The sequence below is a fragment of the Gavia stellata genome, chromosome 2 (assembly GCF_030936135.1).
Source record: "Gavia stellata isolate bGavSte3 chromosome 2, bGavSte3.hap2, whole genome shotgun sequence".
Lineage (NCBI taxonomy): Eukaryota > Metazoa > Chordata > Aves > Gaviiformes > Gaviidae > Gavia > Gavia stellata.
Window position 1 is genome coordinate 112,500,436 of NC_082595.1, and position 15,285 is coordinate 112,515,720.

The 15,285-nt window shown below is 46.4% G+C and overlaps 1 protein-coding gene across 2 annotated transcripts; it reads right to left on the reverse strand.

The window, feature by feature from the left end:
- Positions 1 to 919: 919 nt before the first annotated feature.
- HADHB (hydroxyacyl-CoA dehydrogenase trifunctional multienzyme complex subunit beta) lies at positions 920 to 14,780 on the reverse strand. 2 transcript variants are annotated; one of them, XM_059828854.1, is made up of 15 exons: positions 14,480 to 14,780; positions 14,029 to 14,070; positions 12,457 to 12,553; positions 11,776 to 11,820; positions 10,399 to 10,498; positions 9,070 to 9,157; positions 8,293 to 8,480; positions 6,795 to 6,975; positions 5,558 to 5,679; positions 4,230 to 4,309; positions 4,091 to 4,138; positions 3,592 to 3,679; positions 2,968 to 3,042; positions 2,310 to 2,474; positions 920 to 1,500 (listed from the first exon to the last, which is right to left on the reverse strand). In XM_059828854.1, exons 1-15 carry the CDS (start codon positions 14,544 to 14,546, stop codon positions 1,465 to 1,467), a joined length of 1,422 nt encoding a protein of 473 aa, XP_059684837.1. In that variant the 5' UTR covers positions 14,547 to 14,780; the 3' UTR covers positions 920 to 1,464. The 2 variants fall into 2 exon arrangements, with proteins under 2 accessions (XP_059684837.1, XP_009812330.1); XM_009814028.2 differs by having other exon boundaries at positions 12,457 to 12,556.
- Between the last annotated feature and the right edge of the window lie 505 nt (positions 14,781 to 15,285).

Here is a 15,285-nt window from a genome sequence, read left to right on the forward strand (position 1 = left end):
CCAGCACAAATCCAAAACACAGCCCCATACTAGCTACTATGAAGAAAATTAACTCTATCCCAGACAAAACCAGCACAGCAGCGGTACAGGCTTGGGGACGAGTGGCTGGAAAGCTCCCCCGCAGAAAAGGACCTGGGGGTGTTGGTCGACAGCCGGCTGAAGATGAGCCAGCAGTGTGCCCAGGTGGCCAAGAAGGCCAACGCCATCCTGGCCTGTATCAGAAATAGTGTGGGCAGCAGGAGTAGGGAGGGGATCGTGCCCCTGTACTTGGCTCTGGTGAGGCCGCACCTCGAATGCTGTGTTCAGTTTTGGGCCCCTCACTACAAGAAGGACCTTGAGGTGCTGGAGCGTGTCCAGAGAAGGGCGACGGAGCTGGTGAGGGGTCTGGAGCACAAGTCTGATGAGGAGCGGCTGAGGGAGCTGGGGTTGTTCAGTCTGGAGAAGAGGAGGCTGAGGGGAGACCTCATCGCTCTCTACAACTGCCTGAAAGGGGGTTGTGGGGAGGTGGGTGTTGGTCTCTTCTCCCAAGTGACAAGTGACAGGACAAGAGGGAATGGCCTCAAGTTGCACCAGGGGAGGTTTAGGCTGGATATTAGGAACAATTTCTTCACTGAAAGGGTTGTCAAGCTCTGGCACAGGCTGCCCAGGGAGGTGATGGAGTCACCATCACTGGAGGTATTTACAAGACGTGTGGATGAGGCGCTTAGGGACATGGTTTAGTGGTGGACATGGCAGGGTTAGGTTAACGGTTGGACTCAATCTTAAAGGTCTTTTCCAACCTAAACAATTCTATGATTCTATGATTTAGGAAAGCAGACAGCTGGTGCCAACTCAGAACACGCAGCCCCCACGGCAAACGCCACAGAAACCATCCCCGACATATTTCAGGGGAGGGGAAGGAAAGAAAAAAGCCAGACTATTGGGATTTTTTCCTGATTTATTGTGTCTAACATCAGTGACCCTCATTTGTCAGAAGCAATTTGCTAATTCCAGTGCTGTTTGGACATCGTGTAGCAAACTTCCTCCTTACGAACCAGGTCAGCCCACTCCGTTTGAACCCATTCCTGAAAACACTTGTTATGCCCTACAAGGACACATTAACTCACATCTCAGCCCACCGACCACCAGTACTTTATGTTCTCCCTGTCTCCAAACTTAATTCTCTGTACACAGCCTTGGAATCATTCTTCTCTTGCTTACTGAAGAGTTACAGTAGAAATCAGAAAGGTTACAAGGACCCTGCAGAGACTAAGAGCCACATTAACTTTTATTCTCCTGAAAGTGGAGTATTTCTTAGAGCACATTCATTAGTTGAAAATTACCAGCCGAGTAGCTAAAAGGTATTTACAAAGGCCACCAAAAATCCTTTCCGAGAAGGACTGCATGTATGTTTTTATTAGTGCATTGAAATGGCATTGCCAGGCACAGGACATACAAATACCCGCTCAGCAGTCCCTTGTCCCGTTACTGAGGGTAAAGCTCCACTATCATCGCGTGCCCCTGAAAGGAGAGAGAGAAAGAGAGAGAGAGGACGGTCACTGAAAGGACTAATTATTACAGGCACACACTCAACAGGAGACGCCCATCTCCTGACTGTCTTAAAAGACAAGGGGAGGTGAAAATCCAGAGCCGGTTCATGAAGAGGATTCTGCAGACAGTAGTTCGATGGCTTCGGGACAGCACAGATGCGCTTCAGGCTGTTCAAGGCACCGGAGCCCACCCTGCCCAATGCATCAGGCTCTCCTGAGAACCAAACTGGGAATTCAGGGTGGAGGCAATGTTGGGACTGGGGCCCCCAGATTACAGCTGGGTCGGGTCCCCACAGAACTGCCACCAGTCACCGCAACGCAAACCAGGGCTCCCATCCACAGCCTCAAGAGCTGTAGGGAGAGTCTCACCCCTATTTTTCTTGCAAAGACTTTTCTTTCCAAGATTAGAAGAACGATGCCGACAAACCACGATTTGGGAAGTCTTTGAGAGTCACCAAAAGGAACCCTCGGAACATGGCAGAAATCTCTCCTTCCCTTTCGTACCCGAGGGGCTGCAGTGACCATTGCCCAGGGGCGACTCCGAGATGGGCTGGAGAGTCTCACAGTGGACAAGGCGGAGGGAGCTCGCTGGACTGAGCTGCGATCAGGAGGCAGCCAGACGAGCCGGAGGGCGTTATGAACACCCAGTGCCACAGGACTTCAGAGGTGCCCCCACAACTGGAGTAACTGGGCAGGATTTCATAGCACCACCTGGACCAGAAATGTAATTGCTGCCCCTCCCTCCAGAGGGAACAGCGCCAGAGCATGCGGCATCCTTACCTGCCCTCCCGCAGCACAGGCGGCAACCAGGCCGTACTGTCCCCCCTCCTTCTTCAATCTGTGGGCAGCGGTAATGACTAGACGGCAGCCAGTGGCACCAAAAGGGTGTCCCAGCGAGAGGGAGCCACCCCAGTTATTGAACTTCTCCAGAGGAGGGGCTCCGACCTGCGAGAACACACAGAGGGACAGCCACAATCACCTGTCTGGAAGGAGACTGGCCTCACCACACCACTGAACCTCCCCAGCCAGCCTGGGCCGCTGCGAAGTGTTCTGTGGCATGTACAAGTACGTGATGACAGCACAAAACTCTGCCGGAGGCTTTGATGCTTCCCCTCCAGCCAGACAGGTATACCCCGTGCTGCCAGAAGGCATGCAGGAGGACTGAACCCCTCCCACCGTTTTTAATTCCCTCCTCTCCAACAATTACTGTTGTGGCTCTCGATCTCCACCTCCTGCTGACAACGGGAATGCCATCGTTCCCAAAGAAACCGCTCATACGGGGATTTGCTAACCCGGAGTTCAAGAAACACTGCTTCTCCTCAGAGAACATAACAGAAGCCCTGCTTTGCAGCACTAGCACGCCCGGCTGCAAGGTGGAACTCAATCAGTCCTGAAGTAAAACTAAACTAGAGATAAAAGTGTCCTGACTGTGTCTTACCTTTGACTTTCTGCCCATGTAGTTTTGTGCAAACCAGTCTGAATCCATAGCTTTCAGGTTAGCCAGTATCTGCCCCTGAAAAGGAGGGGAGGGCGACGTTAACAAGGATAACGGCAGACTTTGAGGAAAGCCTATGGACAGCGCTAGCAAGTAGGAGATACCTTGAGACTAGCTACAGCCACAAAACTAATACAGCCAACTGAAAAAAGCATTTTACAGGATCAGCCCTGTAATCAACCTTAACTAGAAAAAGACACTGTCTCATTAACAGGCCACCTCACCGTCCACACATCCCCACCCCAATTAGCAGAGGATGTGCAGCATGGTTTCTTTCATACAAGGGTCTTGGGAAAGTAAGATTACTTTTTTAATGTATTATTTTAGAGGAATCTGTATCCCTTTGGTGACTTCAAGAAACATAAGCCACTCTTAGCATGGACTGTGTCAATGTGAAAATGGTATATAATTAAAATATATACAGTACTTATATTTAGACATAAATGTAGAATTACACCTATCTACATTTAGTGAAGGTCTTCACAAGAGCTTTCACCAACACAAAACCAGATGTCGACAGAATGGCATTTCACAGTTAGAGGCATCCTTAATGTTCAGAGCACTTACAGCAAAAGCTTCGTGGAATTCAAACACATCGATATCAGCCATGGTTAGACCAGCCTTCTCCAGCACTTTGGGAGTAGCGTATGTTGGACTGAAGAAGAGTTAAGAAACAAGCCTGGCATGAATATGTCTCCTCACATCATCGTCCCCTTTTTCCACAGCGCCCCACGTTACATTCCTCCTCTCTCGGGTGCGTGGCACAGCTCTCTGCCTGTCCCACTCCGACTGAAACACAACCTCAAGTAACTACGGCTAGCGCCGACACGCCAACATGCCCCCCAGCAAATCGGGGGGAGCATTTCTGCCACAGCCGCTCTCCCACATTAGCCACCTCTCCCTGATGAGTCACACCTCACGCAGCGGCTCTCGCACCTTGGCGAGAAAGCCCAAAGACATGTAATATCCCATGAGATACTTCCCAAAAACCAAACACGTAATGGCAAGTCAAGGCTGCTGTGCTCGTACGGACTGTCAGGGGATGGTCTCAATCATCGCCACCTACCCCAGTAGCAGCTGGTCCTTTGGATCCTGGGACACATACACAAAGTCCCTGCACGGGAGAAATGCTATTAGTAACAGAAAGAGGAGAAGACGGAAGCGAGAGCAGGCTTCAGAGGCCATGTAGAGCAGTCCCTCTTTACCTTAGGTAGGCCTTCGGTTTGTATCCCATCGCCAGAGCCTTCTCCTCAGACATGAGCAGAATTGCCGAAGCGCCGTCTGTCTGAAACAGGCGGACAAAGCCAGTGAGGTCACCGCCTGAAACGCAGGCGCACCCTGCGCACAAGACAAGCCTGACAGCCCTCCCGCAGAGCAGCTGCCAAGAGAGGACCCGGATACAACCGGAGCTTCCAGGACATCCCCCGATGATACGGGACAAAGAAGAAGTCTGCATGACTGAGCTGATGGATGGACGATCTCTGAATGATGTTAGCACACGCATCGCTGAAGCACCTCCTTACAGTCCAGACCCACAACTCCCCCTGGTTTCAAATAGGACGGAGGTGCCTAACTGCCCCACCAGTGCTGAGGACAAGCTGGTTACCCCAAACACTCACCTGTCCGCTCAGCTCCATCCCAAAACCGATTATAATTCTGGGACGACACAAGCCACAGGCTTACCACATTCCAAAAACGAACATCACGGCCCTGGCACATGATCGCTGCTTTCGTGGGTAATAGCCCAAGCTGGCCTACAGATCTGCTGCAGACAGCACACCAACAGTGTTTCAGCTGTTCCTAACACCAAGGCTGTGGCATTACCAGGCTCTGTAAGTCCCCGAGAATGCTAAGACTAAAAAGCATTGCTGCCAAAAGAGCCCCAGCAGCAGTTACTTGCTCGTCACAAACTGCGGAACAGCCTTTTCACAGACAGGAATCTGTCAGGGCTGCGTGCAGGAACAAGTCAGTCACCTCGAGCCCTCTGCGGGAGACCTTCAGTGGCAACCACCTTCTCCTGAGTCTTGGGAACTGGGGCTCAGATACACCTCACTTAATTTACACAGCTACCTTAGACTTCAGCATCTTAAAAAAGCTTCCTTTAAAAGTGCTCAAGAGAGAAAAAGGAGCATATGCAGAAGAGAGCTTATCGTAGATGTGCTAGAGAAATCTCTCCTTCCCCTCTGTAGATTACAGGGCAAGCCTTAAAGTGACAAGTTAGACTAAAACTAACTTCTAGACTTGTAGTGTGATCAATCCCATCCTGGGACAGAATTTCTACACGTGCCTTTGAATGATCAACCCCCTGTGCTTCTCCGTAGCTGCCTCTTAAAGAGCAAATAGGTACGACAGACCAAAATTTCAGGGGTTTAGCATAGTACGGTTCAAAGTTACCCTTGAAAAATCCGAAAGGAGGTGATACCACAAAGAAAACAACTCATTCCCACAGATTATACCAGCTTGATCTATGGGAGGCAGAGGGTAAACCGGACAGTTTTCCCCTCCAGCTCGCAGTGATGGGAAGGCGCATTACCAGGAAGGAGGAGTTGGCAGCTGTGACAGTTCCGTACGGCTTGACAAAAGCTGGCTTCAGCTTCCCCATCTGCTCCATTGAGGAAGGACGGATCCCATTATCTTTGGTAACTGTATCTTTGCCTGTTGATGAAAAAAGCATCTTTAAACTACGAAAGTCAGCAACATACATGAATTTGCACATCAGGAGCCCAGGAGGAAAAAAAAATATCAGAAAACTGTGCTTTTTATGACAGGAGGAGAAAAAAAAGGGAAAATACATTCATGGTATCAGAATATTTAACATGGCTAAAAAACAGCACTTAAAAATTGAAGCTACATTACTTTCTCTCTGAAGACTGCAAAAATGAAGCGCTACAATCTACTTACTGTAAGAAAAACCTACCACATGGAAAACCCAGTTGATAAAAGAATTTAAGTTCAGATTATAAAGCCTAAATTGGAGAACTGGGCCTAATCAGTATATATTTATGTGCCAAGTTTTGAGGAAGCAAGAGCACTGGGAAGAACCAAATACATGCATCTTCAACTATACCAACTGCTTAAGTAAGCCAGTTAACAAAAAGCACCAATTTTAGTATAAAGACCATACGTAACCGCGGATCTACAAAAGTAAGGTCTCTCTAGGAAACTAACTACAGCGTAAAAGTGCCCCAAACGAGTAGGTATTACACCAAAGCGTGCCTACTGGCTGATGGGGGATGAGGGTAGAAATCAGGCCACAGAAAGGACAGCTTAAAGTTTCTCCCCAAGCTGTTTCATATCTGAGCAAGGACCATGATGCCTGCTGAACTGGAGTCTACCAAGCGGAACACCTTTCAGCTCTTCCTATCCAGCACCTGATTTACCAGACCAGGATTTTATCAGGCTTTCTATTTATTGTTAATAGCTTGGGGTATAAAGATGGGTTCTCTTGCCTGACTGAAAGAGCAGGGGGATTTGGGGTCCAACCGTGCTGATTTTCCTTGCTCTCTCACCACATTAGCATGGATACGAGAGGGGTACGACAAAATTTAAATATGTAAGGATATGTTTATATATTTAGATATGCACGTTTAGAAACATGCTCCTATTCAGTAGTTCTTCAAGGAGAAAGAGACAGCATATAAAAAGTTAAAAATCTGTATCAGGCACACAGAACACTATGAATCTGACCTCAGCACTTCCCCTCCTTTTCTAAATAAAATATTGCTTTATTGAACTAGTGCATGCTAGCAATGAAACACGTGCACTTTTACCTGGCACTTTGAAGGGTACCACATCGAGTAGCAAGCCTCCATCCTGGGCTTTCTTAGCTAGCGTGTGTGAACGGAGGGCATACTCATCTTGCTCCAAGCGGGAAACGGCAAAAGCAGCAGCCAAACGATCGGCAGAGTGCCCCATAGTCTCGCTGGTGGAGAACTCTGCCACGGCTGGGAGCTACAAAACAGAAAAATAAAGTCAGCACACGTAAAGACCTGCCCGGGGGCAGTTATAGAAAGTTCAGAAGTTGGTTAAGCCCTGCACAGTCAGCCCGTGAGGCCCTTCTGTTTATTAAGCAGAGCAGTTAATATTAGAGCTATGCAATTAACACATGGTAATCATACCAGAAGTGACTTGGTCAAACGTATTAGAGGAACCATCACTTTCAAAGATCTTAGAAAAAAAAATGGATAAAAATGAGGTCCAGACTGCTGCTTATTCCAGGGCTTCAAGAACTGTATTGCATTTGCACACGCAGACAAAGAGCAGCTGCCCTGTGCATTTAACAAGGACTCCTCTGCGAAGGGTGACCAGACTTTTTGGGCTAAGGTGAAACAACACGTCCTGGGGCCTTAAAACTCCTTGTCAAATACCTCCTCAAGGAAAACCAGAGAGAGCAGGTGACTTCAGCTTAGCTTTTATTCTTCCAGCAGCACACAGGAAATCCCTGCATGCATTCAAGTCTGCAATTTTCATATCTTATTCGGACTTTGGATCTCATCTCTGCTGTATGTACGCTGTGCTTCGCTGCACTGACGCTAAAGGCAGCCAGCAGTGGCATGGACACACATGGTTTTCTCATGAAGAGTTCGGTGGTAGTAAGGAGGGACGTGCTTTTCCTTCCCATCTGCACCATGTCATAATTCACCTCTCTCACAACCTCCAAGACAGAAGAGCGGCTCCTTCTACAGCAGACTCCTGACATTAACCAGCAGACCGCCCATTCTCATCAGGGCCTAAACACGGGAGCTGAACACATTCAGCACCCAGCAAGATGTGGCTGGGAGCAGTAATCATAAGGAATATTTAAGATGCATTAATCAAACAACAATTATATTAATAGACCGAGGATACTCCTCTCTGATATTAAGCATGTTACTTCTATTATCTAGGAAACAAAAATTATTCTGACCCTTTAGGATCCTTGCTTAAGTTTTATATAGATGGAAAAAAGCTTCTACTTTGTAGTCTCCAGCACAGTTTGTCTAGGAGTTGCAGAACGAGAGGGAGGTTTTGAAATAAGCTAGGTTTACTGAAGACCAACATGTAAGAAGACACAGCAGTGAGTCACGAATGCTATGAGATGCATTAATCAACTGCAGTTTTAACCGAAAGCACAGGACAGGGATCCAATAAACACGAGCCACAGGCAGCTGGCTCTCCCTTTTTAAATCCTCTCTGCTGAGGCTAAAAAAGTTACCTAAGCCAACTTGTTTTACACCTCCTTATAAAACTGTTCAGCTTAAATATCTAAATGCCTGGGAAAAAAATTACCTCAGGAGCAAAGTAGTCAGGGCGAATTTTGGAAATCAGGGAGAGCTTTTGACCCAAGGTCTTGGCTCGGTTAAGAGTGAGCATAGTCTTCCTCATCTTCCTACTGTGACGAATGGGAACGTCTGACATTAACTCCACACCCCCTGCTACGATGACGTCGCACTGTCCAGCCGCAATCATACCCACGCCTGCAGAACGAGACAGAGTTTCCCATGAGAGCGGCAGGGAGAAGTGACACTTACCCCATTAGTGCCCTGGATACTACTACATCTTCTTTCCTTCTCCAGCCTCTGGCTTTGGGCACGTCATACAACACATGCTGAACAGTGACTGAGCAGGTTGAACAGACTTTTTCTGAATCACACTAGTTTTGTAACTTTGCTTCCACTTCTCTTTGTCACACACAGCAGTTGGGAGAAGAATATCCCCAGCAATTTAGCACAGTAACTGGGTCTCGATTTTTTTTTTTTTTTTTGCTCTGTTTAGGCTAAGTCAAAGATGAAAGTAGCCTGAAAAGCAGCAACTTCCTTATCATGATGTAGTCTTTACCTCCCAAGCTAACATGGACACTGAGCAGAGACTATCACTGAATGCAAAGGGTGTCTACAGCAGACACTCAATTCGTATTGTATTTCGTTGGTTCAAAAACCTTCCTTCCATTCCAGAATCCTTCAGATGCTTAGTTATATTCAGCAAGCACTGCAAGTTAGATGAGGGACGTAGAGGAGCTGCTAAGCTCAGTCTCAAACCCACAGCTTGTTCTTTCAGCCAACATACCTGTGGTCATAGCCTGGTTTGAAGAAATGCAAGCCATGGTGACTGTATGGGCTGGAGTTTTGTCAGAGAAACCCGCTCCCAAGGCAGCCTATGAGCAGCAAAGAATGACTGTTAAAACCTACACTTTCTGCTCCACAGGGTCAGAGCTACCGTCTGCCCAGGAACACACCTTTGCAGACTAAGCTGAAAACAAGTACATCGAGTTTTCATTCAGGCAATTACTGCAGCAGCTCTTCCCCTCCCCAGACTCTGGGAGCAGGAGGAGACCGCAGCTGCCCAGCTGCCAGGGCTCTCAATGCGTTATGCGGACAGTCACTGGCCCCCCATTAATAAAGGGAAAAACTAATTGCACACCTCACAATTTCAAAAGAGCTTCCAACTACTTGACATCATCTTTGCTTCACCTTATTTGCAAAGGTAACACGTGAAAGGAATTATTTAGGCCCCTCAGTATGAGGCACCGTGAGTTGCTTTACCGAGAACAGAAAACACTTCCTGCAGTTTGGAATGCAGCGTCTCATTTGACCCAGCTGAGAGCACAGCCTCCCATCACAGGAGAACTGCTCACAGCAAGACCTTCCCTAGTTGAGACGTGGCCAACTAGTTTAAAGTTCAGCAGTTGTTCCCAAGTTAAAATTACACCACAGCCTCATCTGACTGGCAGGTGACCAAAGCAAGTATTTGCATATACAAGGCTAAAACTGCTGATGGAACTGGAGAGCCTCATAACCTCCTAAGTCTTTCCAGCCCAGGTTAGGTCATGGTTTTGCCCGGTTGCAGAGAACAACGGCAGAGGCTCCAGGTTATAGAAAATCACATGCCACCTCTGTAACATTACTTCACTACACCAGCTTCTTTCTGTGTATAACATGCAAATTGTGTTTTCTGACTGCCAGAAAAAAGGGCAGACAAGCTACTCCATTTCAAGTCATTCAAAAGCTGCATCTGATCAGCCAACTAAAATAAATAAATACCACAGCAAAACAATCTATCGAGCATGCTCTGGTCCTCTCAAGTACTTCAGACAAGCCAGCATCTGAGTCAAACTGGTAATTAGAGTGATCAGCAATTGTTAACAAAAGCTTCCCTTTGAGGGAAGAATCAAGCAGAGGCTTCACAGCATTAAAATGCACTGGATCTATGGCAAATTTAACAGGAGGCAGAGTCCCATACAGTTATTTGACAGGCAATACTGCACAACTAGTTCATACTCCCAAATCACGGTTAAATGAACCACAATACTGGGAATCTTTTTTTTTTTAAGTGTTTGTCATCTTCATAGTAGCTGCAGAAATCAGGCTCACAGGGGAAATGCTGCACGTAACCCACCTCTCTGGCGACATTACTCGTTTTCACCTCCTGGATAACTGTGCCATAAACAATGTAATCAACAACATCCCTTGGGACACTGGTCCGGTTCAGCAACCCCCTAAGGAGAAGATCAAAACAAACAGAATTCAAATCATGTAAGCAATAGCCTTGTCACGGTCCTCAAACATCCTCTTTCCACCAGTTTGGCTTAAGAACAAGGCAACAATGGAGCAACATCTTTCACCCCTAGTTCCGAAGAAAGCTCGCGTGCATATGTACTTAATGAAAAGTGTAATTGACTACGGACTGCAAATAATCACGGCGATAATACCACTATAAATTATTACATAATTTCAAGAAAGCCACTACTGTACACCTCCACCCATCCCAAAACGGTTGTTAGTATCTGCCCCAATTTGGAGTATTCTGACATCAAAATTAAAGGAAGAAGGCCTTAAGAGATAATAAAACCAATCACCTTTGCTGTAGGAACATGTAAAATTTCAGTAAAGACACACAGAAAATGAGTGGTGTGTTTTCACAGTTCGCAAGAAAACATACTGTGTAATTTGCCAGAAGATCCTAACAAACACACCAACACAGCAAATCCCACTGCAGGCAGTGAATTTAAGGCCACTGGGATTCAAATATCGTTTCATGCACTACAAAGCACCAAATAAAAATGAAACTAAAGGCCTCCAATCAATCAATTCCCTTCTGCAGCACACTAAAACCCCCTAAAATGTCCAGGACACAGCCCTCACACACGACTAACACACTGCCTGTCAACCAAATCAGCCTGCCTTGGCTAAACACGGCATTCAGATTTGGCATGACCACACCCAACCTCACGATCTTTCCTTCGGCCGTGAAATCTCCTTTCCCCCCTAGTAAAGCCTTCTCTCTTTTCGACAGCACTTCACCCTGCTTCTCAACAAACCAAACCCACTGCTAATGACCTATGGCTTTTATCAAATCACTGCAGAATGGAAGGGACAGGCAAGAGGAGAATTAGCTTGTTATTTTTGTTGCTGCTTAGTTTTCTCTGCATTGCCCAGATTGTTTTTCCCACGCATTGTAAGCACACCTCAACAGTAGCTATGATCTCTGTATTTAGAAAACCACAGTCAGAATTCAAATTAACTAGAATTTGTCGAGCAGGACAATGCCATCTCTGTGTAACAATAAACTTTAACACAAGCCGACTGTAAACCCTACTGCTTAAGCCACCTACTAAGGCGGTGGCAGACCATGAAAACTGAACCGCCTGGATCGTATCGTTCAGAGACAAAGCTAAAGCCTTGGCTTTCAAATCTGTTGAAGCCACCGTGCCAACATTGGGACTCCAGAAGTTCAACGAGTTTTCTGGGCCCTTCTAGTATTCAATTTACTTACTGCAACGCTGCTCTTGCTAAGTCATGTGGCATAAGATCCGCATACCTGGAAGTTAAACAAGAGAGGCAGAAACTTAGGGGTGTCAGAAACCGATACAGATGTCTATTTCACTACTGTAAGCGCCCATCAGCAGCACAGAACTGGTGACGTACCAGAAATGTTCCACTGCATTTATAATCAAACATTTCATACCCCGGGTTGTGAAGACTATCTGCGTATAGGTCAGCACACAATCGCTGTACTAAAAACATTGAAAAGCAGCAGTAACAGAATGAAGAAATCCCCTACCCAGCCTCAGAGTTAGGTTTGGTCCTAATTCAGCTGTGAATTTGGTGGCATAACAGTCTAGTAAGAAGAATCTACAGCAGATTCTCTGCACCCGTCCTGCTAGTTTTGTGAAACTCATTGCTTTATCTGCTATAGATTCACCAACAGCTTCCTCTAGATGTGCAGCATAAATCCTCCTTCTTCTCAGAATTCATATACATCAACAATCTTCTTCAAATCACATTTTTTTATTAGGTAAGCTGGAATAACTGTAGCAGCTTAACTCATTGCCACTTCAGTACTCGTAGGCGTAAGAATAACTACATTACAATGAACAAGTAAGCCAACTTTTTTCACAGAAATATTCTACTATTAACCAAGTCAGCATGTATTTTCTTCTTATTTTATACTTACGAGGTGCCAGACTGCAAAAACGGAATACGGACACCCTCTACCACAACGATATTCTTCACGCCACTTTTGGCTAAGGTCTTCTTACTCTTAGGCTGGACTGCTAAGAGAAAAGTGACTATTAACAAGAATACCAACAAGCTTGAAGTAAAATTCTGTTAAAACTACTAGAAAACCAGGGAAATTGTTCTCTTTTGGTGCCCAAATCAAAAGCAGAGTAGGTAGGACACCTGAGCTGTCATCTTGTCTCTAACTGGTTAATTGTGTGATCTGTGAAAAATGATTTAACAACTCAGTACTTCCCCCATCAGCAGACAGATTCATCTGTAACTCCACTGAGGCAACAGCACGGCTGAGAACAAAGGCACATAACTCCCGGTCTCTGTTACCACTGACAAGAATGCTGCAGGAAGAGATACCTCTAAAAACGCTGCACAGCTCACAGCATGAAAGAGGCAGAGCAAACTCAAAGCCTGAGTAAGATCTCTCACTTGGGCGCAGCAAGGACTGCAAACAGCAATACACCTTCCACAGTAACTGCCCATATATGTGCTCTTACTGCACAGTAAAGGTGAGATAATTCAATGTAAATCGAAACACAGTTCAAGAAGTCAACTATCTTGCACTCCCATAGGAAAGCAGTAGCAAGAAGAGTGCGTACAGCTGCTGTGGGTAACTTCCTACTTCTCCGTAAGGTGTCTGAGCATCTCAGGTTCAAGACAGTATTGTTCAACAGGCCACTGTCAGAGCTCTTCTGGAGTGATGAGAATTTCCTAATGCAATCAGGCCTGCAAATCTTAATGAGCATATACGGCAGCATGGGGCAGCTCCTTTTACAAGCCAGAAAAGGACAAAGACTCGTAAAAGCAGATTAAGTCCAGCTAAATACTGTGCTCGAGCAAGCGCGAGCACCGGTATGAAACTCCAGCACTGTTCTTGAGTTATATAAGGCGCTCTGCGCAAAGCCAAGGAGACGAGGGGGAGCTGCTGCCTAGGCCAGTTTCCAAAATCCAGGCAGCTCAAACCATTACAGTCACCTGAGCAACCCCCCCCTTAATGAATCCCAGAACCCCGGATCACCCCGACCGCTCAGTAAGGGCCACAGCTAATAACCCACATAACTGCGTGTGCTCAGCGGCTCCACCGAGACCTGAGCCTCTTACTCGTCTCGCTGGACTTCAGAGCTAATTCCACAAGCTTCTCCTCATCAGGGACAATCCCCTCCCCTCTGGGCAAGCGATGTGGTTATGCCCAGACAGTTTATAAACCCTGAGCTTAGCCCCTCTGTTTTAAGTTCCAGAAATAGCAATCTATCAGGTGACGATGGGGCACGAGCTCTGGACTGGGCATAGCTGCTGGGAGTGAGGGGCATTCGGAGGTTGAGAGGACTCTGCTGCGAACAGCGGTTTGCCTGTAGTTTTATTCGTTTGCAACTTTTGAAGAGCACTCCAACTAAGGCAGTTTGCACTGTGTTTCTAAGATTTAAGTAGAATGACACTCTGGAGAAGGGGGGCGGCTTCAAAAATAGTCTTCTACAGCACAGACCCACTGAGATTCCTGGTGTTTTCACGTTACCTGTGGCTTGTAACTGTGAAGAGCAGCTGAGCGATCGAGCAACTGGAAAACAAGAAATGAAAAAATAGGGTCTGTCAAACCTTAGATGTTAAAAGCATTTCTAGTTTCTGTAAGAACTGTCAAAAAATAATACAATGACATAGTGAAACAACTGCACCTGAACACCTGGGAGATTTTTTTTACTTTACTCTGTTAGTAATACAGTTCATAGATAGTAGATACAGTTCATATCACCAGTTAACATGAGATTCCTCCCGCATCTGATGTTGGAAGGGACAAATATGGCAACAATGGAATTAGTTATTTAAAAAAAACCAAAAAACATTGTCATCTTTTTTGAGACAACAACAGAACAGAGATTCAGATACAAGCATCCATTCCAAACCCAACACTTAAACCAGAACTTTATGACCTACCAATTCAAGTTTTTAATAAATGTAAAGATACTTACAGACCCTGGCAGCCCATGCTGAGGAAGCAGGGAGGTTTCTGATGGCGTGGGTCAGCATGGAAGTCATTTTGATATCTAGAGAGGTGGAGAAAGACTGATATTAGTCCAATCTGGTCTATTCGGAACAATTTCAAGGTAAGCGATCTGCCTGCTTCACACAGAGCCAAAAAAGCAAAGAAACAGAAGACGCTCCAAGGGCAGTGGTGCGAAGAATTACTTCCTATTACACTTTTTAAACAGCATGTAACACACGAGAAGTCTGGCTTATGACTGAGGCCTGCAAATGTTCCTGTAAATAAATACTCATCTCCCCAGTGACCCAGCACTGTACTAACAGCAGCCAGTGCAGTTTTTGATTCCCCTCCCAATAACCGTTCCACTGTCCCAGTGCCCAGCCCAGCTCGCTGCCAGCGTGACTCTCCTGGTGCACACTCCTTGGCACAATTTCACGCCACTACCCCTCGTTTTAACTGTCGATGCTAACCTCAGTAACTTCCGTCGCATATCTCCACGGGAAGCAGAACAAGATGGCATCCGCTACCCCAAAAACTTCCTCTGTAGCTTTCCCAAAGCCTATTCCAAAACAGGGCTTCCCTACAAACAAATCCTCATCTGCAGTTTTTATTGCCCAGGGCAAAAAACAGTGCCTGCAGCTCCAGCTCTTTGGCTGCGTCCCAGCAACGTTCACCTTATCCTGTCACACTTTTAGTCTTCAAGCTGACAGCGCTCTCTCCCCCAAAACCACACATTTTCCCAGGAGGGTTAGAGAAACACTTGCAGTCCCAAACCCAGCCCAGCCAAGTACC